The following is a 23,280-nucleotide window of genomic DNA, read 5'->3' as shown; positions in this document are numbered from 1 at the left end:
GTTCTAAGAGTAGAACAGGTTAAACTTTGTGTCCTGGCCAGATTCCAACTTGGGTAATTACATTCGGAGTCTGATTTTGATTTCACTTAACTAGTTTAAATCAGTAGCAACTCTACTGATGACTCTGATGTTTATATAAACTGCACAGACTGCCCTCTATTTTCCTTTTAATTCCATTTGCCTATAGTATTCTCCTTCACTTTCTATTCAAAACTGACGTGCATTTCTAAATAGTCACTGTGTTTCACCCCTGAGAGGGCTGCATTGATTACTTTCTGTAAATCCTGAGGTGTCGCTGACTCCAGTATTATAATCTGAAAGAAAGCTCAATCTTCATTTTTAGTGCAAATAAAAAAGGGAGTGTAACAAAAAATAAGAACATAAACATTAAAGAATACATACCTCTGCTTCTACAGGGTTTGTAAAATCGGCCAAACTTGAGAGTTGTGTCCTGTGTTGCTGGACTAATGGCTAGTGTCATAAACAGATAGCTAAGGGTTAATGTTCTTTTACCTGTAAAGGGGTAACACCAGTAACCTGAAACACCTGACCAGAGGACCAATCAGGAAACAAGACTTTTTTTCAAATCTGGGTGGAGGGAAGTTTGTGTGTGAGTTCTTTGTCTTGTGCCTGTACTCTCTCGGCTATGAGAGAGATTTTTTCTGTCTCCTGCCTTTCTAATCTTCTGTTTCCCAGTAGTAAGTACAAAGAGATTGTTGTTTTTTTTTTTGTATTTACATGTGTGTAGTTGCTGGAGTGTTTTAAATTGTATTCTTTTTGAATAAGGCTGTTTATTCATATTTCTTTTAAGCAATTGACCCTGTATTTGTCACCTTAATACAGAGAGACCATTTTTATGTATTTTTCTTTCTTTTTATATAAATCTTTCTTTTTAAGACCTGTTGGAGTTTTTCTTTAGTGGGGGACTCCAGGGAATTGAGTCTGTAGCTCACCAGGGAATTGGTGGGAGGAAGAAGTCAGGGGGAAACTCTCTGTGTGTTAGATTTACTAAGCCTGACTTTTCATACCCTCTGAGTGAAGAGGGAAGTACTTCTGTTTCCAGGACGGGAAATAGGGTGGGTGGAGTCCCTCTGTTTAGATTCACGGAGCTTGCTTCTGTGTATCTCTCCAGGAACCCAGGGAGGGAACACCTGGAAGGGAAAAGAGGGGGGAAATGGTTTATTCCCCTTTGTTGTAAGACTCAAGAAATTTGGGTATTTGGGGTCCCCAGGGAAGGTTTTTGGGGGGACCAGAGTGCCCCAAAACACTCTAATTTTTTGGGTAGTGGCAGCTTTACCAGGTCCAAGCTGGGTAACTAAGCTTGGAGGTTTTCATGCTAACACCCATATTTTGGACGCTAAGATCCAAATCTGGGAAATATGTTATGACATGGTGTGCAGTGGTGAGATAGATAGAATCCAGAAGCCAGTAGGAATATTATATTTTTCTTTTCTCTGCTAGGGGCTTTTAAGCAGAGAGGGTTTGGTTTTAAAAGGAACCAGAGAGAATTTTTTTTCTGCTCTCTCTGGCAGTTTTTGGCTTGCATATTAAGCAAGGAACCATTAAGCTGTGACAAACAGGTCTTTTGTCAGATAATAGCACTCCCATTAGGAGGCAATTACCAGCACAATACACATGCAAATAAAGTGGTTTTTCTGGTTTACTTTACATTTAAAAGATTAGCTAGAGGAAGAAAGGGAAAAAGGCACTGTTGCTAGGCAGACCCCAGGAGGCAACAGAGAACCTGCAGTTCAGAAGATAAACACCGGAGGGCACCCCAAGACAAGAAAATAGGAACCATGCCTTCCAATACAAAAATGGAGGCCGAAGGACAATTCAAAGAAGCTGAACACAGGTGACAACTGGAAAAAAGACAAAAAGAGGTGGAGCTGAAAGAAAAGGAAGAAAACATCAAACTGGCAGCCTACAAAAGAGAACAAGCAGCTAACGAGGCAGCCCACAAAAGAAAACTAGAAGAAGAAGAGGTGGCCCACAGAAGGAAACAAGAAGAAGAAGACATGGCCCACCGCCGAGAAATGGAAAAAACAATCTCTTTGTACTTACAACTGGGAAACAGAAGATTAGAAAGGCAGGAGACAGAAAAAATCCCTCTCATAGCCGAGAGAGTACAGGCACAAGACAAAGAACAAAGAACTCACACACAAACTTCACTCAAACCAGATTTGAAAAAGTCTTGTTTCCTGATTGGTCCTCTGGTCAGGTGTTTCAGGTTACTGGTGTTACCCCTTTACAGGTAAAAGAACATTAACCCTTAGCTATCTGTTTATGACAGCTAGCAAGATGGGATCTCCTGAAGAAACACTGTCAGCAGTTCAGTTAAGCAAATTGAGGTGTCATGGCCTCCCTCTTGGCTGGCTTATCAGGTCATAAACTGCTAGAGCTTGAGCTCTATAATTTGGGGCCGGGGGTGAAACAACTCTCATCCTCTGTGTATTGGGACAGAGAAGGAAACTCATAACACTCTCATCAGTAGGTTACGGAGGCTGACGCAAGATTAGGTCAGTTTATGCTGTCTTGGCTAGAGGGAGCTGTTTCTAAAGATGTTGTCAATAGACAATGGAGGCCTTGGTTCAAGTTTCTGTTATGATTATATGCAAGATGCTCATTGTGGGCCTTATTCTCCACTCCCTTTCAGCACTCCCTTGCCTCTGTGCAAAATAAGCAAGAACTTGGGCCTTACTTGCTTTGATGGCTTTGCTGCTTCTGCTTTGTAATGTTACCATAATGTTCATGTGTCTCACCTTCTGGGGTAATCCTCAGACTGCATACAGATGTGGGAGCTGTTCTCACCCTCTTCTTGACTGCAGACACAGGGGTTGTGCCTAATTTATCTCTGTGGCCTGGTGATTTCTAGGTGCCAGAATAGCCTCTTGAGGCAGTAAGCAGCTAGGCATAAGTTGGAGCAGCCATCAGGCCATTCTAGTATATGTTGGGACCCACAACCAGACCCAAAATCAGGATCACTCCTGCATACTTTTGTCTTGTGCTGAGTCTAGACCAGAGGATCTGTTTCCATGAATCCAAAGTGAGTGTAAACTCTACAGCAGGTATAAGTGAGTGGAGCATTCTGAAGATGTAGGCCACTGGAAAATCAGAACATATGTGGTGTAAATCAAGAGTAGCTTCACTGAAGTTAATCCTGACACCACTGGAGTAGGGGTGTGAAACATCCAATAATTTGCTTAAATATGTGGCCCCTGCTTGGCAGATACACTGCTTTACACTAGGGAACATCCAGCATGTGTTTCCCTTATAAGAAATGAATCTGAATTGTAATGTAAAAGCGGTGTGTTACAGAAGCTCAGTGGCCTGAGATTTTTGGTTCTTTTTTCTTTTTTTAATGACTATTTCATTTTTTTTCCACTGATCAGTCCCATCACATTCAAGCAGATTAAAAAATGAAGAAAGAAAATACCTGAAGAGATTCCAGACCTTTGAATCACAAGGACACTAGTCAGCTAGCGCCTTAGAGCTGGTGACATAAATAGTCATCAGGCAACAAGTGGTTTCAGAATGATGTGAAATTTTGTTTAAGCACTTTTTGGAAAGCAACTCAGGAAAGTGATTAGCACAGCTTAACCTTATCTGAGTTTCAAGTGACAGCATCACTGGCTTTATAGTTTGTATGATGAGGGATTCTGAATATAAGAATTTTTGTTAAGTGTCTAGTGAGAGAGAAAGCAGTTCATGTGAAAACACCTGCTGATAGTTGGCTGAGGCAATCTTATGAAAGAAACAATTCACTGAAACAGAGAATTATTGTCAGGTAAAATTTCTTCTATAGAATCCTTCGTGGAGATAGCAAACCTTCTGCAGAACAATGTTTGATAGTTAATAAATATTAACCCATTATATGGCTACAGTTTGTTGTACGTAGAAGCTGGGAGGCATTATTTGCAAGTGTAGGGCCAAGTGTTCAGTCAGTCTCTGAAAATATGCCTGAAGATTTTATAGCACAGACATTTTCATGTGCAACATTCTTTACATTCACAAATAAGAGTGGCTATAATGAGTCGGACCAATGATCCATCTAGCCCAGTATCCTGTCTTCCGACCGTAGTCAATGCCACTCAGAGTGAATGAACAGAACAAGCAATCATTGAGTGATCCATTCCTTCTCATCCACTTCCAGCTTCTGGCAGTCAGAGGTGAAGGAAACCCAGAACGTGCAGTTGCATTGCTGACCATCTTGGGCAGTGGTGGGCAACCTGCGGCTCACGGGCCACACACAGTCTGTGAGGGTAATCTACTAGTGGGCTGCAAGACAGTTTGTTTACATTGACCATCTGCAGGCACGGCCACCCGCAGCTCTCGGTGGCTGCAGTTTGGCCAATGGGAGCTGCAGGAAGTGGTGGCCAGCACGTCCCTTTGGCCCGCGCTGCTTCCCGCAGCTCCCGTTATCTGGGAATGGCGAACCGCGGCCACTGGGCGCTGCGGGAGGCCGTGTTTGCGGACGGTCAATGTAAACAAACTGTCTCACGGCCCATCAGCGGATTATCCTGATGGGCCGAAGGTTGCCCGCCACTGATCTTGGATAATAGCTATTGATGGACCTATACTCCATGCACTTATCTAATTCTTTTTTGAACCCAGTTATACTTTTGGCCTTCACAATATCCCCTGGTAATGAGTTCTGTAGGTTGTGCATTGTGTAAAGAAATACTTCCTTTTGTTTGTTTTAAACCTGCTGCCTGGTAGTTTCATTGGGTGACCCTTGGTTCTTGTGTTATGTAAAGGAGTAAATAACACAAAATCATTAAATGACATGATCTTAACATAAAAATTATTGAATACATTTTTATTAATTCAGTGAATATTGTCAATAAGTCAACATCAATAATATTAATTTTAATGCTGTAACCATGACCATGCTATTGAAACACTTTGTATCTAGTGCAAACCATCTATATTGGCTTAAAAAGGGGTTTCTACAAAATGTAGCCCATTCTGAACCTCTTTATAAAAGAAGTTAGATAACTCAGTCATGAAATCTATTTTTATTAAACCATGTTAAATGCACGTTTAAAAGCAGGACGATAGAATTCTGAAAGGCCAAGTCAGTATAATTTAAAAGGGAAAGACTGCTTTCAATGCATCCACTTTAACTATCGTTTAAACATGCTTACCAGTACTGCGCTAGCTGGAATATCCCGTTCATTTCTTTCCACCAGTAGTTTTCTGCAGCACATTACATAGATCCATCCTTTCAAGGAAGAATGTTTAAAACATATTGTTTTCAACTTACTCTCTTTGTTCTGTTTACAAATCATGGCCCCTGCAATGAGCTCTGTATGGATGGGCCCAGTACCCATGCAGAATTCCAGTGAAGTCACTGGGACTCCAGATGGGTGCTAGGATCTAACTGCAGATTGGATTCTAAGAAGACATTATGTTAGGTTACACATTTACAGCTGAACAAACAATATACAGCAAATCATTATTTGATGAATTGAGCCTCTTTTTCTGCTGGTTGAGACTGGATCATTATTTCCTCAATTTTTGTGTTTGAAATAACTTGATAAAGTTTTTGCTATTTATTTGTAAATTCTGGATGGGTATCAAACAATTAGCTATGATAATTCAATACTTGATATTTGGGATTCTGGCCATATTGGTTAGTTGATTAGTCACATAAGCAATATGGTATTGTTTCAGTTTCTTGATTGGATGAGAGTCACTCTTTTATAAACAAGAGGACATGAAGAAGCCAGTCAGGCTTTGAAATAACGTGTACAAATACTAACTGTGTTTGGAAAATCAGCTATTATGTGCACAGGTATTTAATTTGCTGGTGCAGAGGCATGTTTTTGTGTGTACAAATACGTGTCCAATATATGTCTCTATCAGTAATTCAAATAGTTGTTAGATCTGAGAAAATATTTCAGCAGTTGTGTTTTTTTTATTTTAACTGCCTCTTTTAGATAAAATATCACTGCTGGTGCTTTTTAGTGATACAGGGAAGTCCTTGAATGCAATTGGTGTTCCATACGAGCCTGTTGCAAATCTACACTTTAATGGTGCTGCATGACCCCCTAAAACAAATTATGGATGCGAGTTACTGTCAGTTGCTTTTTCTAGTAACCGCTTAACATTCAGTACTCTGACTTCTGCCTTGCTGTTTGTAGGAGGAAACAGTGGACACCTAGGCACTGGTGTAAATATTTTAAGTTCATTTACTGAATAATGTCTGCAATGAACATTGTCTGGATTGTATATCTAGAAAATATGAATTCCATGCGCATTGATGTGTACTTGGTGGAATAATAATTGCAACAAACTTTGCAAATAGTTCTGTCCATTTAAATGATGTCTAGGCAAACGTTCTTTTCTACACTGGTTTTCATGCACTATTTCTGATATCATTGGCTCCTTAGATTTGTTGCAATTATTTCTGTGTTTGTACAGTTCTTAGTACAATGGGGTTCTGGTTCATGACTTCAACTTTATAATCATATTTGCAGCATCTGTTCATGTTTGGTTAATAAGCTTCTTCATGAGCTAGTCAAACAAAAATGAGTCAGTTACATTATGTGAAGGCAGACAGCTAAATATTGACAAAAATTGTAGGTGCTGTATACAAATGCAAGAAGTCTAAATACTAAGATGGGTGAACTTGAGTGCCTGGTATTAAATGAGGATATTGCTATAATAGACATGACAGAAATTTGGTGGAACAATGATAATCAATGGGACATGGTAATGCCAGGCTACAAAATATATATGGCAGAGCAGGTTGTAACGGTGGGGAAGTGGCTCTATATGTGAAAGAAAGCATAGAGTCAAGTATAGTAAAAATCTTAAATGAATCAGACAGTACCATAGAACTCTCGATGAACAACAAAATACTATGTGCTATTCAGCCTACATACACTTGATATCGTTTGCTTAGCCACAGTTATGTCTTGAATGCAACCTCTTCTTATATGGTTTTCAGTTTGTCTTTCAACCTCTCAGTGGTTTTATGGAGGTCATCAGATTTGCTCCTACATCTGCACTGAATTTCAAGTTTAATTGGGCCATGATCCGCTAGAAGTCAGCACTTAAAGTGTTATGTGTATACTCACTCACTTTTTGCTTGCAGATTGACCCAAATCCTTTCCCTGTGCCCCGCCTAAGTAGCCAGGTTGGATGCTGGGTTTTTCCATGGAAAATGTGTAGGAAGTGTTGGTGGGACAGAATCCTTCTTACTCTAATAATAGAGAAACTGGAGAGCTTCTCTATGGCTGCCACTCTAGCTTCTGGGATGTGGTCAGTGGCCGATCCACCAGCTGTCTCTCAACTCCCCACTCTTGTGGCAGAGGGACATTTCCCTTGCCTTCCTGTAAGTAGTCTCTTATAACCACTTCAAGTGAGACACTTTCACTGGCTATTGCTGCTATGCCTGCCTCACAGTGAAGGTTTTTAATATGATTTGCCAGATTTCTGTTGCATCATCATGCTTGTGCTGTATCTTCAATACTTGAAGTTTAATCAAGTTACTTGAACCTAAGGCCAATGGTAAAGGTTTCAAACATCTCTCTTTGGTATTGTGTTCTGTTGTAGAAGAAGAAATGTCTATGAAAATACATACATACATAATTTATTAAGAAAAAAACTGAACAAACATGATAGACCTGGTCACTTTGGGGTCATTTGTGAGTCCTCCTACTTGCCTACATAGGAGAGTAATAGGATGCAAAGAGTCCACTTACTTTCCTGAGTGGGTTACTTGCATTGTCTGAGTTTGCACTGGGGGAGAGCAGCACCTGTGGGCTGCAACTTCCCTTCCTGTGAGGATGGTGAGGAATGGGCAAAATCTTAGCTGTGCTGGTCCCCAAACACCCCAGCCTGTTCACTGGAGCCAGTGCAGAAAGTGAAATAATCTGTGCTGACAAAAGGCGTGATACAGATTATTCCCATTCTGTAGCAAAGAAACAGCAGAAACCAAATTGCGACCCTGCTTCACAGTCTGGTTCTTGTGCTGCTCAGATATGTACTTAAAAATGTAACAAACAACTTTGTTACCACAATTCAAAGATGGAAAAGCCTTTTCAGGTCATCTGTTCCATTTCACTTCCAGTGCGGGATTGGCCCCTACCGCACGTTTTCTAGGGTTTTATCTGCTTACAAAAGTACCAATTGCTGAATTTTATTCTAACAAGTAAAGTCTGTTAGTTCTATTTGACTTATCAAGCATTTCTTTTCCGTTTCCCAGTGCTGTTTCTTTGAATGGGAGGTTAAATGGGTTCAACTACTCACAAAGACAGAGGTACTTGTCTGGAAACTCCTGACAGCTATTGAATCATCTGTGTGGATAGTTGCCAGGTTATTTAGCACATGTGTCTGTAACTGTGATACATTGGAAAAATTCAATGTTCAATTAATCTTGAACTCATACTGCTTTCCACCTGTTTGGTGTGGTATCTAGTTGTAGTTCACTCTACTGTAATATAAAACATGCTGGAATATTAAGTGCTCAATACTTGATTGAGGTACCAAGTGGTTTCACTACTTGCTTTAGGTTTTTTCTTACACCATCTAGTTTCTTTATCTGGCTACGTTTCTTTGTGCAAATTTACAAAATGTGGGCCAGGTAGGTTTTGCATGTCTAGCTTGGATCATGGGAATCTTTCACGTTGCAAAGGCCATTGCTAACAAGCCACAGGTGTACACTGCATGAGTATAGAACTGCCTTCTTTTGACAATTTTTATGCCAAAAGCACATATTTTGACGTCCAAAATGAAAGGCTGCAAGTCTGGGAAAAGTTTTCTGACTATCCATGCATACTACAGCTCCAAAAGAAGCTTACTGGAAACTCTGAAAAAAGTGACAAAATCAAACATTAATTTTTAACAAAGCCCAACCTGTTACAACATCACACAATAGAATCATGAGAATAATATTTTAGTAAATAATTTACTTGATGAACTTTGCCTCTTTTGTTCTGTTCACAGAGTATTCATGAGCTGCCTACAATGTAGTCATATTTATTAGTTATTTGAAATTATTTGTGCAACATTTTCATTGAATAATTATTGGTCTTTCAATTTCAGAGCACTTAGTTTTCTGCAATTCAAGTATTCACTTTATGAACTTTGAATGGTCTTGGTTGGTTTTACCATGTATGGCACATGGCATGTTCCTATTCCTAGATTAGATTTAACGCAATTCTCTGAATCAGGTTTCTGCTGCAGAGTCTTGGTGATCACTTACAATGCAAAGTCTGATTATTTAGATGTCTTGGTTGCCTTTTATGCCACTGATCACTGGGTATCACTGACCTGAGTGCAAGGGACTACTAGGGGTCCATTAGATTGTTTTAGAATGATTTTGTTCCTTCCTTTGGTGTAAGATTTAGCTAGTGTTCATAGGGAACCAATACAACTCCCAAGTATCCTCCTATATGTTATCCTGGCTGTGTCATTCTTATCACTGTCTTAGCTCAATAAGTATGTGGTTGGATACACTGGCACAGCAGGCATGTGTCATCAAAGTCCTGTTGCCAGTGAGTCTGCAGAGTGATTCTGAAATGAGTTTTAACCAGCTAGATAAGAGGACTGCTTGTAACACACGGCAAATAGGGTAGGCCAGTGGATTTCAGATCTCTTGCCTGGACAAGAATGAGCCTAAATATACTTTAAAATCATATACACAATGGAACCTCTTTTTATATATATCATATATTACTATTGCTTTAAAAAGCATTCTAGGATTAAAATGTTTAGAAATAACTTAGCTATGGCAAAAATCCATTTCCATTTAAATGGAACGACTGAGTCAAATTGTTTCTTTGCATTATAATGTGCAGAATGTAATTTTATTTACAAGCATCAACTTTCAGTGAAGTTTTTCTGGAAATAAATGAGCCTGATCCAAAGCCTACTGAAGTTAATGTATTGTCCCATTGATTGCATAGGGCTTTGTATCAGGCCCTATAAAAAAGATTTTGCTGTATTTGTTTTTATGTGTCTTATTTTTGAGCTGTGTTTGTCTAATATGTTACAAGTGTATTCAAACATCTATATTTAAATATCTCAATATTAACTTTGTTTTAAATTGAACTTTGAAATCACATATTTTACAAATACGTTTTTCTAAAGAGGCAAGATACAATTGAAGATTATTTACAGTTTCCCCCCTCCATACTTCTGCGTTAACATTTAACCCAACTCAAAATGTTTCTCTTACTCCTGTTTGCAGAACCAAGATGGATCATGTATCAAATCAGTCAGTCTGATTCTGAATCAGGATCCCAAGAGGCAAGTGACTATGACTCATTCAGGAGATGTTTTGATATATGATCAGTACAAAATTAGCCTGCCCTATTCGGATGGTAAGGAATAATAAATATATAAGTAAATAATGCGTATCAAGCAGCAAAGCAGTATTTTTAAAACCATGTGTATAAATTATGTTGTTGCCATTGACACGTTGCTAATTCCCCATAGGAGGCACCAATTGGTGTTTCACTAACTAACTGCAGTGGTATTTAATGCCTTGATGACAAAAATATTCATTATTAGTATTATGCCAGAAACTTCTTACATGAAGATAAAGTAAATTGTACCTTTGACAGGCCCATAGTCTATTATTCAGACTACAAGGTCCTTTAGTTCTGTCCTAAAAGCAAAATTCTCTCCAATCATCATTGTATGTCTTGACTCTGACTTTTCTCCTCTCGTTACTCATACAGAACTCACAGCAATGTCAGTGGGAGTTCTTCTTGCTCTACTTACATAGTATAATGGTGTTGAGATCCACCAGAGGAGACCTGCCTTAAGTTTGGGTTTCATATTTTCTTGCCTCAACTCAGTGCATTTTTAATACATCATTGTTGGGAGAGACAGGTATATTGCATATTAAACCATAGCCCCATTCTGCAAGGGTCTGGTTGACTTCAGTGAGAGCTTAAAGGCACTCGGCATCTTGCAGGATCAGGCTGTGTGGGAATTGTCCAAAATGTCTATGCTTCATGCAGTACTTTGCCACCATCATGATGATGTCACCTGCCTACAGCTGATTATCTGAAAAAAATGTGTTTTTAAAACTATTTGATTCTACTTACTCTTTATGAAATTGCCAGTGATCCATTGTGTTTTACACAACTTGAGAGAATGTATCAAACATTTAGTTTGCCTTATGAGACAGTAAAATATATCCTATCCTCTTATGATAAAGCACTATTGTTTTTTGGGGGGTTTAGAATATGGAAACTGTAACTGCCATAAATTAGAACAAGGTTCTTAATCATTTTCTTTCAATTTACCTTTCCCCTCCTTCCCCTCCCCACCAGATTCTTTTGAAATCAGGAAGCTGTCCTCTGTATTTTTGGAAATAAAGACCAACATTGGACTACAGATACTGTATGACAGGCAGGGGCTAAGGCTCTATCTTCAAGTTGACGACCGATGGAAGGATGATACTGTGGGCCTTTGTGGAACCTTCAATGGGAACATGCAGGATGACTTTTTGTACGAATGACTACTGTCTTTTTTCATATATTTAGAGTGGTATAGAAAATATACTTGCTAAAGATTCTTGGACAGATACCAAGAGTTTGATTTCATATTTCTCGCTTTCCCCCCTCAGAATGCTGGAACTGAGAAGTTGGTTTTGGTTTGCTAGAAGGGGAAACCTTTAAGACACTATAAACCGCATTGATGTTGATGTCTTTTTTTAAATGAAAATAATCATATAAAAGTACACTAGAATATAAACAAGTCCTAGTAGCTCCCAGACCTAGTTTATTTGGAGATTTGTGCCTGAAAATGTCTCCATCCTGAAGGACTTTCTGCTTCCTTGCAAACCTGTCCTTATCTCTGTCCAGATCCTAGTCTCCACTACCATTCTAATCTCCTTTCTCCAACAGAGTCCCCATTGTGCTGAATCTTGCAGCCCAGCAATAGATTTCAAAATTAATTTGCCTGTTGTTTGAGCTTCACTTTGCTGTGAATGCATTGGAACACAGTTTGAACTGCATGAGCACCCCAGTGAAACATATTAAATCTGGTCCGTTTTGCTCTGAAGTCTGTTTGCAGTCTTGCCGACCCAGCACAGTGGATTGGCTTCAGGATGAAGAAACAGTCAACTAAGAAGGGAGGAAGTAAAGGGGGAAAGGAGTGGAAAAGGATAAAGTGGAATTAACAGAGCAGAAAGGAGTTGAGAGACATTCTTCTGACCTGTCAGAAGGAAAGAAAAGAAGTGTTAATTTTTAAATTAAACTGAATTCTTTTTATTAAAGCTGGTAGAAAAATAGGAACATTTTTCACAAAAAAATGTTCCTGATTTATTTGAAAAGTTTTAGAACTATTCCCCTCCGTCAACTAGCTCTACTTTTTATTTTAAAGATACGAAGAATCATCAGGTAAAACTGCCTAAATCACACTGGGATGTGCCATTAATTTGCCAACGGTATTTACAAGATGCCAAGATAGTCTTACATTCTTAAAAGTTTAATTCTCAATCATCAGATGTTTGCAACACACTTCTCAATTGCCAAACCTGCCCATCTGTAACACAGGCCATCCAAATGGGTGACAAATGAGTGAAATGTGATAGCTGCACCATAACTGGAAGTTTACAGCGTTTAAGTATAAAACCATAATTGAGATCTAATGCCATAATTGACAAATTATAATGGTATTAAGGGTCTTTTCTCACTGTGTGAAGCACATGATCTGGTTATGCAATCTCTTAGGGTACATCTACATGGCAATAAAAGACCTGTGACACAGTCATGGCTGGCCTTGGGTCAGCTGACTTGGGCTTGCGGGGCTCTAGCTGTGGGACTGAAAGTTGCCGTGTAGGTGCTTGGGTTGGATCCTGGGCTCTGAAACCCAGCAAAGGGGGTTGGTCTCAGAACCTGGGCTTCAGCCCAAGCCCAGATGTCACAATTTTAAGTCCAGCAGCCTGATCCCTGAGAGCCTGAGTCAGCTGAGCCAGGCTCTGAGGCTTGATGCCATGGGTTTTTTATTGCAGCATAGATATACCCACAACCTCCTGCCCATCCCCAATTGACCTGTAACCAGTTACGAACCTGGCTGTTCTGCTTTACACAGTGATAAAAGCTGCTTAAAAACCATTATAATTTGTCAGTTATGGCAGGACATCCAGAAAAACATACAGGTATCATACAGAGGTGAGGCTCAAGTGAGAGTGGGTGTGTGCATGCCTATGGCAGTGGGACCCTGGCCCAGACTACCCCCTACACTGCAATTTTACAGTCCCTCAGTCTGAACCCCTTGAGCCTGAGTCTGTTGACACAGGCCAGCTGGGGTGTTTAATGCTGTGTAGACATAGCCTCCTGTTGGAGCACTGCCTGAGAGCAGTGAGACAGGGATGCTGACCAACTTCATTGCGGAATGTGATGAAGTTGAGCAGTTATGTTGTAAATTTGTGATGATGTCAGTGACTGACGTTTGTCTTGCAAAAGATCTCCCGTAGGAGTACCTGAAAGCACCCCGCAACTGTTTGGAAACTCCTGGAAGACTTCATCGGCATGTGCCCCTGGGTATGACCATTCACCAGTGGACCCATGTGATATCCACCTACAGGCAGGTGAGCAGTAAGGATCAATCATTATTGATTTGACACCAAAAATGTGTCATCCTGCTGTATCTCTGAGCCCAAGCCACAACAGCTAAACAACTATTTTCAGTGCACTAGTACGAGCCCCACTAGCACAAGTGTGTGGGTCTGGGCTGGGAGGCTTGATCCCAGATGCAGTATAGACATACTCATTAAGGCCCAGATCCACAAAGTTTCTTAGGTGTCTAAGTTCTAGTTTTGGGCTCCACTGTGATCCATAGAACTCCTGCTTGACTATTGTCTAATTCTGTAGGCACCTGTGTTTCAGCCTCTGGGCATGTGCACTGCTGCCTTACCCTAGGCCACCAGGTACCTCTCTCATACTATGCCCCAGAGCAATTTGCAAATTGCAGAAGAAGAGACGTTTGTCTGCCTAACTCATGTACAGGGGCTGATCCAGTAGGTGTACTCAGAGACTGCCTTCTGGATTGGGTCCCATTCGAAATTGTTGTGGTGGTGATGCTGACCCTCTAACTTTTAGCACAGTGGTAAGAACTTTCATCTGGGAGGTGGCAAAGCCAGGGTCCAGTTCCCCATCTCCAGTGACTATCTAATTGTTTATCCAAAGCAGAATAGCTTCAACAGGAGAGACTGTGGGAGCCTCACACCAGAATCAGGGGTGGCTCCAGGCCCCAGCATGTCAAGCACGTGCTTGGGGCAGCAAGCCACAGGGGGCGCTCTGCCGGCGCTGCGAGGGTGGCAGGCAGGCTGCCCTCAGCGGCTTGCCTGCGGTGGGTCCACTGGTCCCGCAGCTTTGGTGGACCTCCCACAGGCGTGCCTGCTGAGGGTCCGCTGATCCAATGGCTTCCGAAGCCACCGAAGCCGTGGGACCAGCGGACCCTCCGCAGGCAAACTGCCGGAGGCAGCCTACCTGCCGTGCTTGGGGCGGCAAAATCCCTAGAGCCGCCCCTGACCAGAATATCCTGTAGTTCAGTGGTTACAGTACATTCCTCAGTGGTGGGAAGCTCCTTTTCAAATCCCTTCCATGATTCAGACAGAAGGGGGGTCCTGGGTCTCCCACCTCCCAGGTGAGTGAGTGCTCTAACCACTGGGTTAAAAGTTATAAATTGGGTACCATCAGCACCACCCATTTTGTGTGGTGTTAGGTAGGTACCACTACCACCTTCTCCTCCTCCTATCGTTTGATGTGGAGTGAGGCAGGTGCCTAAAGCATTCTTACAAGAAATGACTTGGGTGTGTAAGCTGCTTGACTCCAGGAGAGGGGTTCCCTTTTGTGGCTGATTAGCAGAAATAGGCATCTCGTTGCAGCCTGGGATTAGTGCCTATCTCTGTGAGAGGGGCAAGGCTTAGAACACATCCTTCTTGTTGGCATCTTCCATTGGCTAGTTTAGGCTTTATGGATTTCAGTGTTTATTCCTGTGTTTTTCTAGGCTCAGCACCATAATGCTGAAATCCCTTTATGGATTCGGGCCTGACTGCTTCTCCAGTCATCAGTGCAATTTCTATTGATAGCAATGAAAGTTGCACATACAGATTTACTGTAGAGTAAAATATGTTCATAAATCTCTTGCTATGGTCAGCGTCAATAAACGGTACTACTTCCTCCTCTAAGAACTCTACCAAGTGTTAATAGTTTTGGAGCTAAAATATATTTGTTTTAATGTGTTACCTTAACAGCCTCTTATGCAGCAGAAGCTTGTAGCATCATTACAAAAGAACTCTTTGCTCCTTGCCACACCTATCTGAGTCCTGTTTCCTATTTTGAGCAGTGCAGAAGGGACACCTGCAAATGTGGCCAGATTTGTTTGTGCTCTGCTTTAGCCAATTATGCTTATCAATGCCGAAGACATGGAGTGATAATAGATTTTAGGTCTAGCATCCCAGACTGTGGTAAGTTGTCTTTCAGTTCAGGTCTAATATCTTAATGTCATAGGTTTTATGCATGGTGGTGAGCAAACTAAATGGGATGTTGCCTATTCCATATACGAGACCAATGAATTATAGTCCATTCTTTTTACACACGTACTAAGATGAGGTTCCTTTTCTCACCAAATCAGAATAAATGCTGTCATTTATCAGAAGGTCATTTCTAATAGCTTTTTCTCTGTTCTCCCACTTGCACATCATAACATATAATTCTCTTAATTTGAGAATCAAGGATACATTTTTTTCAAAACAGGCTAGGGAAGACTCATCTTCCCCTTTTTGTGTGTGTGGGTCTCAATCTCCTAGGCTGCTTTGAATATCTCATTCCAAATGTCTGTATTGGTGCAGTTCATGGGATGGATAAATAGCTTCTGGTTCTCTCTAATCAGAGTAGGGCTCTGTGGATTTTTTTTTAAACAAGTTCATTGATGAATTAATGTGTTGAGATCATAGCTAATGTAAGGTAGCAGAAATCCACATTTGAAAGATTTGAAATCCTCCAACAGTTCTTCAAGAACCTGAGTATCTTTTTTCCCATTGATATGTGGCAATTGTGGTCAATCCCTCAGTTAGTGGAACTACACTAGGCTGCATGTTTTGTTGACTATTGTTTTATGGGGCATGCAAACAAAATTTCAGATTGTGTGATTCAACAGCTGTAAAGCACCAACATCTTAATCAGTTTCTTTATTGTGTTTTTGTTTAAGATATTGTGCACTGTTCAAAGCACTCACTTGAGAGCCAAGCATGTTGAGAGAGAGAGAGACAAAAGACCAGAGTCTGATCTCAGTTACACAAGTGTAAATCTGGATTAACTGCACTGACTTCATTGGATTGACACTAGATTTAAATCTGTGTAATTTATATCCCATGGTGTTATAATAGCAATTCTAATGTAACTGGGATCCAAGAAATAATGAAGTTTTATCAGAAAATGTGTTGCCTTAAAAAGACTTATGAGATTGGAGTGTACTTGAATCTCTTGCACTGTAATTAGAGAGATCTATTTCATTTGGATAGCTCTTTTATGTGAAGACACAAAGGAGTACAGTACCTGTGTATCTACCTGTGGCCAAACTTGCCAAACATTTTCTATGCCAGAGACATGCAGTGGTGATTGTGTTGAAGGTTGTGCTTGTCCTCTTGGAACGTATTTGAACAGCAAGACTGAAAGATGTGTACAGAGGTAGGTATAATTTGCAGCGTTGACAGTAAGTCTAAGTAACACTTTAAATGTGTACATTTATATTTTCAAATCAAAGAGAGAGTTTAGAAACTGAGTGCTTTGTGTATTCTGTAGAACAATATACATCACCTCTAGATCTGGCAAGTTTTTAGTACCACGCAGAATCATGTTAATCAGGAGGTTTGCAGTCCTTTGATTCTTAAACTCAGCCTACACAATTTGGTGTGCTGTTTTGAAAGGCCAATTCTTAGCAGTGCAAAAAGCAGGGATAAAGCTGTTCTTTCCTCTCCACATACAGTTCTGTTGCCTTAACATTTCACCTGTCCTGCAGGAAGGGAATGCCTTATTTATGGGCCCTTTTTGTTATTCAATAGAGTTCCCCCTGCAGAGCAGACAGTCCCCTGGAAAGCTGAAATTGTAAGGCTCCAGGTCTTATGACGTGGTATTGATGATGATCAGTCTTTACGTGCTAGCTGTTTTTGAATATCGGAGAGGTAAAAAGGGTAGGGACTTTGCTAGTGCTATTGATTTTATGTGGTGAGGGGCATCAATATGAAACCTAGACAGAAAGCGAGGTAAGCAATGCAGTGCTGTGCCCTGTTTTTATCTATCAGCTTTATCAAAATTGTGCATTTTCAGTCCCGAGACCACACCCCTCCTACAAACATTAGCATGAATTCTTTTAATCTTTTAAATAACAATACTTGGAGATGCTGGGCCAGATCCTCAATTACACTGGTGTAAATTTGGAATAACTCCCTTGACTTCCAATGAGTTACTCGGGATTTACACTGATGCAGCTGGGATGATACTGCCATATGTTTTTCAGCATAAAAAAACATATGGGATAAAATCCTGGAACGATTAAAGTCAGTGGCAAAACTCCCATTGACGTCAGTAGAGTCAGGATTTCACCTATGGAGTGGAATAAAATAATCCAGGTGGCTTCTGAGAGCTAGTGCAACATCCATGCTTCTCTATTGTGGGACCAATAGAGATGTAGAACATTCAGAGGTTGGGGAATCAGGACCATAAAAAAGCAAATGGAAGCCAGGAATTTACATGATTGCAGTCATAGGTTTTCATGGATCTCTGTCTGGATGTGTAGAGAATCTTACCCTCCATGCCTTCTAGTTCTTTCACCAACAAACAGTGACCACATGGGAACCCTAGAGTCTGTCTTCTGATGAGAGTCACACAGAACTAAGGGGATTCTCAATTTCACTTAATACACTTTAAACTAATTCCTGATGAATATGGAGTTAGGAGAGGGAACATGCAGTGCAGAATGCCTCTCCCTCATGCTCTAGCTATATCTCTTTCCATACAGCTCAACCTGCTGTACAGATTTTATATGGAAGGAAAAGTGGTGGTCTCATTTGTTACTCTCATGGCATTCCCTGGGGCTGTGTTCACTCTTTTCCATGCTGTAGGCTGTAGAGACTTGCTTTGCTGCTGCTTTTTTTTTAAAAGTAATTTAGAGTATAAACTATGTATATTTTTTTAAAAAAAATACTAGTATATTGAAGTAATGATGATGGATTATTATCACTCTTCTATTACTGTCTGAAGTAGCTAGTCCAGATTTCTTTCTTATTGCTGTCTATTATATGAACTAATCCTTTGCATAATAGATAGTGTCAGAAAGCTGCTGACCTTACCTTCATGGAGACACATCTTGATGCCCTGATGGTAACAATACCATGCTAAGGATCCAGACCAATACACTATGCAGAACAAGATCATCAACTTTTTGAATGACAGTAATTAATGGTTAATGTGAAGTTTTTTTTCTTCCTCTTGTCTGTCTTCTAATTCATGATATACATGTTCCCATATGATCAAAATTATTTGTTTTTCTCCTCTGCAGGAATGAGTGCCCTTGTTATTTTCAAGGATTTGAATATCCACCAGGAGAAAATATTATCACCTCTTTGGGCAAATGGTAAGGCATGCACCTTGTTTGGGCTTTTCCCCCCTGTGCTCTGTCAAGTCATTTGCACTATCCTGTTTTATCTTTTACTGAGAATTCTGTAAACTAGCTTTAAAATGTCCAGACTTTCTACCTCTCTTTGGACAGCACCGTTGCTGTGAAATGCATGCTTCCAGAAATTTCTCCTGCTGTGCTTACCCTGAGAGCCTCCTGTAAGTGGGCTCCACAACACTGAGTAGATAGGCATGCAAGTTAATGGTGCAGAGAACCTTGAGGATTTCCCTGGCATGCCCAACCTCTTCCCTGGCCTTCCTCTTCCAACTCGGCAGGACTAGAACCTTGTTGAACCCCGCTGGGATCAGGGAGGCAGAACTCCAATCCAGGCACAGATGAGGGCCAGGGAGCAGGGGGCCTATGTTCCTGAGCCGCTGAAGATGGATAACCGTAAACTGTAATGAGCAATGAGTGCCTCTCACTGGCAAGGTGCATGTTATTTTTCACAGTTGCCCTTTGTTTCCTGTTAGACTCACAACATTAAAGAAGAAAACTTGTTAAACTATTCTGAATGCTGCCAGATGCATCCTTTTCACCCATTAATTTTGCCTGGGAAAGGTAAATTAGGGGATGGGTCAAATTTTAACCTCCTTCCCCTGTATCAAACATCTTATTTTACTTTCACTGCATTTATTTACAGGCAGAACAGATAGCTTTGACTCTGGAAAAATCTGGCTAGTTAATAAAATACATCAGTTAATCTTTAAAGTCTAATTTCCCGTTTACCTGACTAAATATCAGTATTGGCAGAAACCCAATGATATAGTGTGAATACATGCCAGTCCTTCTCATGCACCCTTGCATCAACAAGTACACTGACCCAGATAAATATATAAACTATTCTTTGATTAAGTCTGTCTTCACTTTGGGGTCAATACTGTCTCTGACTTCATGCCCATGAGGAATGTACCCTGGCAGTGAAGCTGAGGCAGTTCTATTGTGCATGCAAAAGAAAGAAGTGCACAGAATTTAGTGGAGGGTGCAGAGCCCTGGTTTTATGAGAGCTTTTGGACATTAATATTTCCTACTGAGGATTTGCCTCTTTGTGAATATATTGGAATTATCAGATGGTTAAGATCCACTGACTGATATGTTTTAAATTCTAAGGCCAAATTCATCTCTTCCTTGACTTCAGTGGAGTTACACTGGTCTACATTGTGAGTAGACCGCTTAGACAGTTGTAAGATTATCTTGCTTACCTTCTGGTTAGCCATGATTTTCTCTGGCTACTCTTTAACTTGGATTTATGCAGGTCAATTGATATAGAGCCTGTCTTACATACAAGTTACTGTATGGACAGTGGGTCTAGATGAACTAGTCAGATCTAAGAGACATTTTAGGGTAATAATATCTATGTATATGGGAGATCACTAACAAAACTGCGGAATGTAACAAAATGTATTTGCCCACTGCTATGTACTTGTTAAAAATGGTTAGGGTCTTTATCAGGCTCATCCAATCCTTTGTCCTAATAGTTCCCTTAGTCTCCTCCCACTTTTAGATTTGAGTTCCTTTCATACTTGAAACAGCCTCTTATTGTTAACTTTCTGCCAATTGCTCTAGCTATCTTTTTTCAACCACCTCTGTAAAACCCCACTTACACTGTGATGCTGTCCCACATCCACAACAGCTCTCTCCCTCACCATTTTTGTCCTGTATTGTTTTTCCATATTTTTCTCTCTGAATTAGACTGCAAGCTGCATAAGACAGAGCCCCCCCACCTTTAGTGAATTTGGATAGTTGTGTAAAATATGTGTTGCTCTAAATACAATATTAAATCAGCAATAGCACAGACAGAGGCATTTTTGATATATTATTTACTGGCTGTCTAGCAGAGGTGAACTGAGGAGGCCACAACTGTCACAGAAGAATAAGTGAATAGGACTAAAGTTCACTGGCTGAAATTCTCCTTCAGTATAGCACAGAATCTGAATTAGAGCCAATACTATTATTTTCTTCCCGGAGACTGAGTGACTACCAAATTTGCTACTGTTCTGTAAAGTAGTAGACTATTTTGGCTGGAGTTAGACAGGTACAGAAAGTGCCACAATATGCATCCGAAGAAGCCCACGAAAGCTTATGCTCACATAAATTTGTTAGCCGCTAAGGTGCCACAAGTACTCTTGTTCTTTTTGCAGTATTCAGTGCTGCTTTGCATAATGATTGCTGCAATTATGTTTTGGGTTTAAGCAGTTAATTGGTTTTCTTTGCGCTGGCTTTATTGGCAGTGGAATGAAATCAATCGTGTCTGCCCCCCTTTAGCCCTACCATATTAGCTCAATAGTACATGAGAAGCTTTCACTGTGACTTTTTCATTGTGTTTCAGCCTTGACTAAATTTTGCTTATAGTGGCAGGGCTGGGGAAGTGAAGTCCAGTGATTTTATTTTGCACAGCACAGCATTTTATCTTACAGAATTGATACTGTTTTGAACTATCCTTGGAGTTATTGACTCGCCAGTTCACTCTTCAGCAGCTTTTTGGACTTCTAATGAGAAAAATCAATCAGCTGAATATTTACAATAGTCAACCAAAAGATTTTTTGTAAAGAGTAATAGTTTACTTTGTTTATTTAGAAGGGGCTTTCTCTTATACAGAGTTGAAGTCTAATGAATAGCTTGCTATATCTGTATACGTGGTTTTTTGTTTGTTTTTGTTTTTTTACTGTAGTTACACAGTTGAATGTTTAATGTAAGATACATATGATACTGTTTCACAACCAGGTCTGCTTTTGCTACCATTGCAGTCAATGATAAAACACCCATTGATATCAGTGGTAACAGGACTCAACCTAGTAATTTAATAATATTTTTGTGTCAGTCCTCCATGGGCTCTATTCTTTAAACTTAGCATTTGTATTATGTAATGTTTGTTTATTACAAGGACTGTTCTATCCTTTTAATGCATATGTAAGCAGCAATATAGGCTACCTTCTTAATACATTATATATTAAGAACCTTCTGAACAAGACAACACAAACTCCCTTATTGGTTATCTTCATGTGTACACATTTATATAATTCTTTTGAGTAATATGTTACCCATTTTTTTTCAAGTATAGATGAATGGTAACATTTCAGACCTTCCTGGTTTTAATTACAGCTTCATATATTTTTGTTGCAGCCATTGCAAAGATGGAATGATGAGTTGTGAGAACAACATTGGTAAGTGAAAGAGACTCATTAAGGTATGGAAAAGAGATGGCGTAGACAGACCCTGCTTCTTCCATGATGTCTCATTGATTGTAGTGGGACTCTGTGAGGGCATGAAGGTCCATATAATCATCACTTGGCAGGACTGGAGCCTTAAATTAGAAATTTAACCTATGGTATAACTAAAAGTAGGGTTAGAGTAAAACAATAGAAGCTCTGTTGAAAGTACTGGCTACCTGTAAGAAAACGCTTTTTATCAATATTTTAGTATAGTGAAATGTTTTCAGATGGATAATGCAACCTAAGTTTGTTATGTAATGTAAACAGCAGATCTTCACATGGAGCAAACATAGGCCAGTTTTGTCTCGCAAAATGTTGGAAAAACTGGACATTTCCAATGTTTTTACAAACTGAGATTTTTGTTCCCTTCCCAGTTCTAGTTAAGTACTATTTCTGTACCATCAGCTTTTACTTTCTCCCAGAGTGGTATAAGAATTATGTTGTGCGGGTGCATAAGTAAAAGGAAAACATTAATACCAATTGCTTCTTCTATTATAGTGTCTTTGCTCTGACTAGCAGATCCCGAGGGATTAAGGGCTGGACTTTGTGAAAATGTTACCTTTCATTTCAGATTTAAAAAAATCTGACTTGCTGTGAGGTGCAGGATGTTTCAGTTTATTTTGAAACTGTGGGTCCTTGACTCTCTTATGAATACTGTAACTGATCATATTGCAGGGTGTCACTGCAAGTAGTGTTGGGGTACAGCCATCTCCTAGATGTCTGATACCACACTCAGAGTCCGAGGGCAAGCACTGTAGATGCTTCAAGCACTAGGCTCTCCAGGCTCTATCCCTCAGCTCCTCCTAACACTTGCACTGTTGAAGTAATGGAGAATTCTTTTGCTAGGACTGCCAGAAATAAACAAGGGAAATACCCAAGGCACAAAAATTTCCTTAGTGGTTAAAACAAAAAAAAAGATAAAACCAACAGTTCCCACCCCAGTGCCCAGGAGCAGGCTGGTCCAGGGGTATACAAAGCAAAAGGCTGCTGTGTAACCCGGCTGCACCAATCACTTGCCTGCAGTCAGGAGCCCTGTGTTCTTGCTCTGACTGCCACTGGACCCCTGCCAGCAACAGGGGAATCTCAGCCCAGCTGTCAGGACCTTCAGATCCAGCTCTCATGCTGCCTGTTATCCATTATTCCCTCCACAACCAGCTCCCAGCTTCTGCTCACATGCAGCCTCTGGCTCCCTCCTGAGCTAGGTAGTACTGCCCTTTCCTGTGCTTTGGGGATTATGGAACCTTCCCTGGGCTGGTGGCTAAACTTGGAGGAAACAGTGCACAGTAATGAGCAAGTAGGTTCATTAGAATACATTTATCTTTTTTCTTCTTTTCCAACTGGATAAGATTCATAGCAGCTGTGTGGGGTTAACTGTCTGACCAGGTGTCATAAACAGATAGTTAAGGGTTAATGTCTCGCTTAC

General features: G+C 40.3%; 1 protein-coding gene across 1 annotated transcript in view; it reads left to right on the top strand.

The window, feature by feature from the left end:
* Positions 1-23,280, top strand: part of OTOG (otogelin) — a 168,740-nt gene that overhangs the window by 31,915 nt on the left and 113,545 nt on the right. Inside the window, exons 16-22 of the mRNA XM_050955788.1 lie at positions 10,202-10,334; positions 11,295-11,472; positions 13,434-13,558; positions 15,227-15,439; positions 16,496-16,661; positions 18,532-18,606; positions 21,769-21,809. Of these exons, the coding sequence (XP_050811745.1) occupies positions 10,202-10,334; positions 11,295-11,472; positions 13,434-13,558; positions 15,227-15,439; positions 16,496-16,661; positions 18,532-18,606; positions 21,769-21,809 (931 nt within the window). The remainder of the gene's footprint in view (positions 1-10,201; positions 10,335-11,294; positions 11,473-13,433; positions 13,559-15,226; positions 15,440-16,495; positions 16,662-18,531; positions 18,607-21,768; positions 21,810-23,280) is intronic.

The sequence above is a fragment of the Gopherus flavomarginatus genome, chromosome 5 (genome assembly GCF_025201925.1).
Source record: "Gopherus flavomarginatus isolate rGopFla2 chromosome 5, rGopFla2.mat.asm, whole genome shotgun sequence".
NCBI lineage: Eukaryota > Metazoa > Chordata > Testudines > Testudinidae > Gopherus > Gopherus flavomarginatus.
The sequence above is the reverse complement of the archived record's forward strand: the minus strand, read 5'-3'. Positions and strand labels throughout refer to the sequence as shown.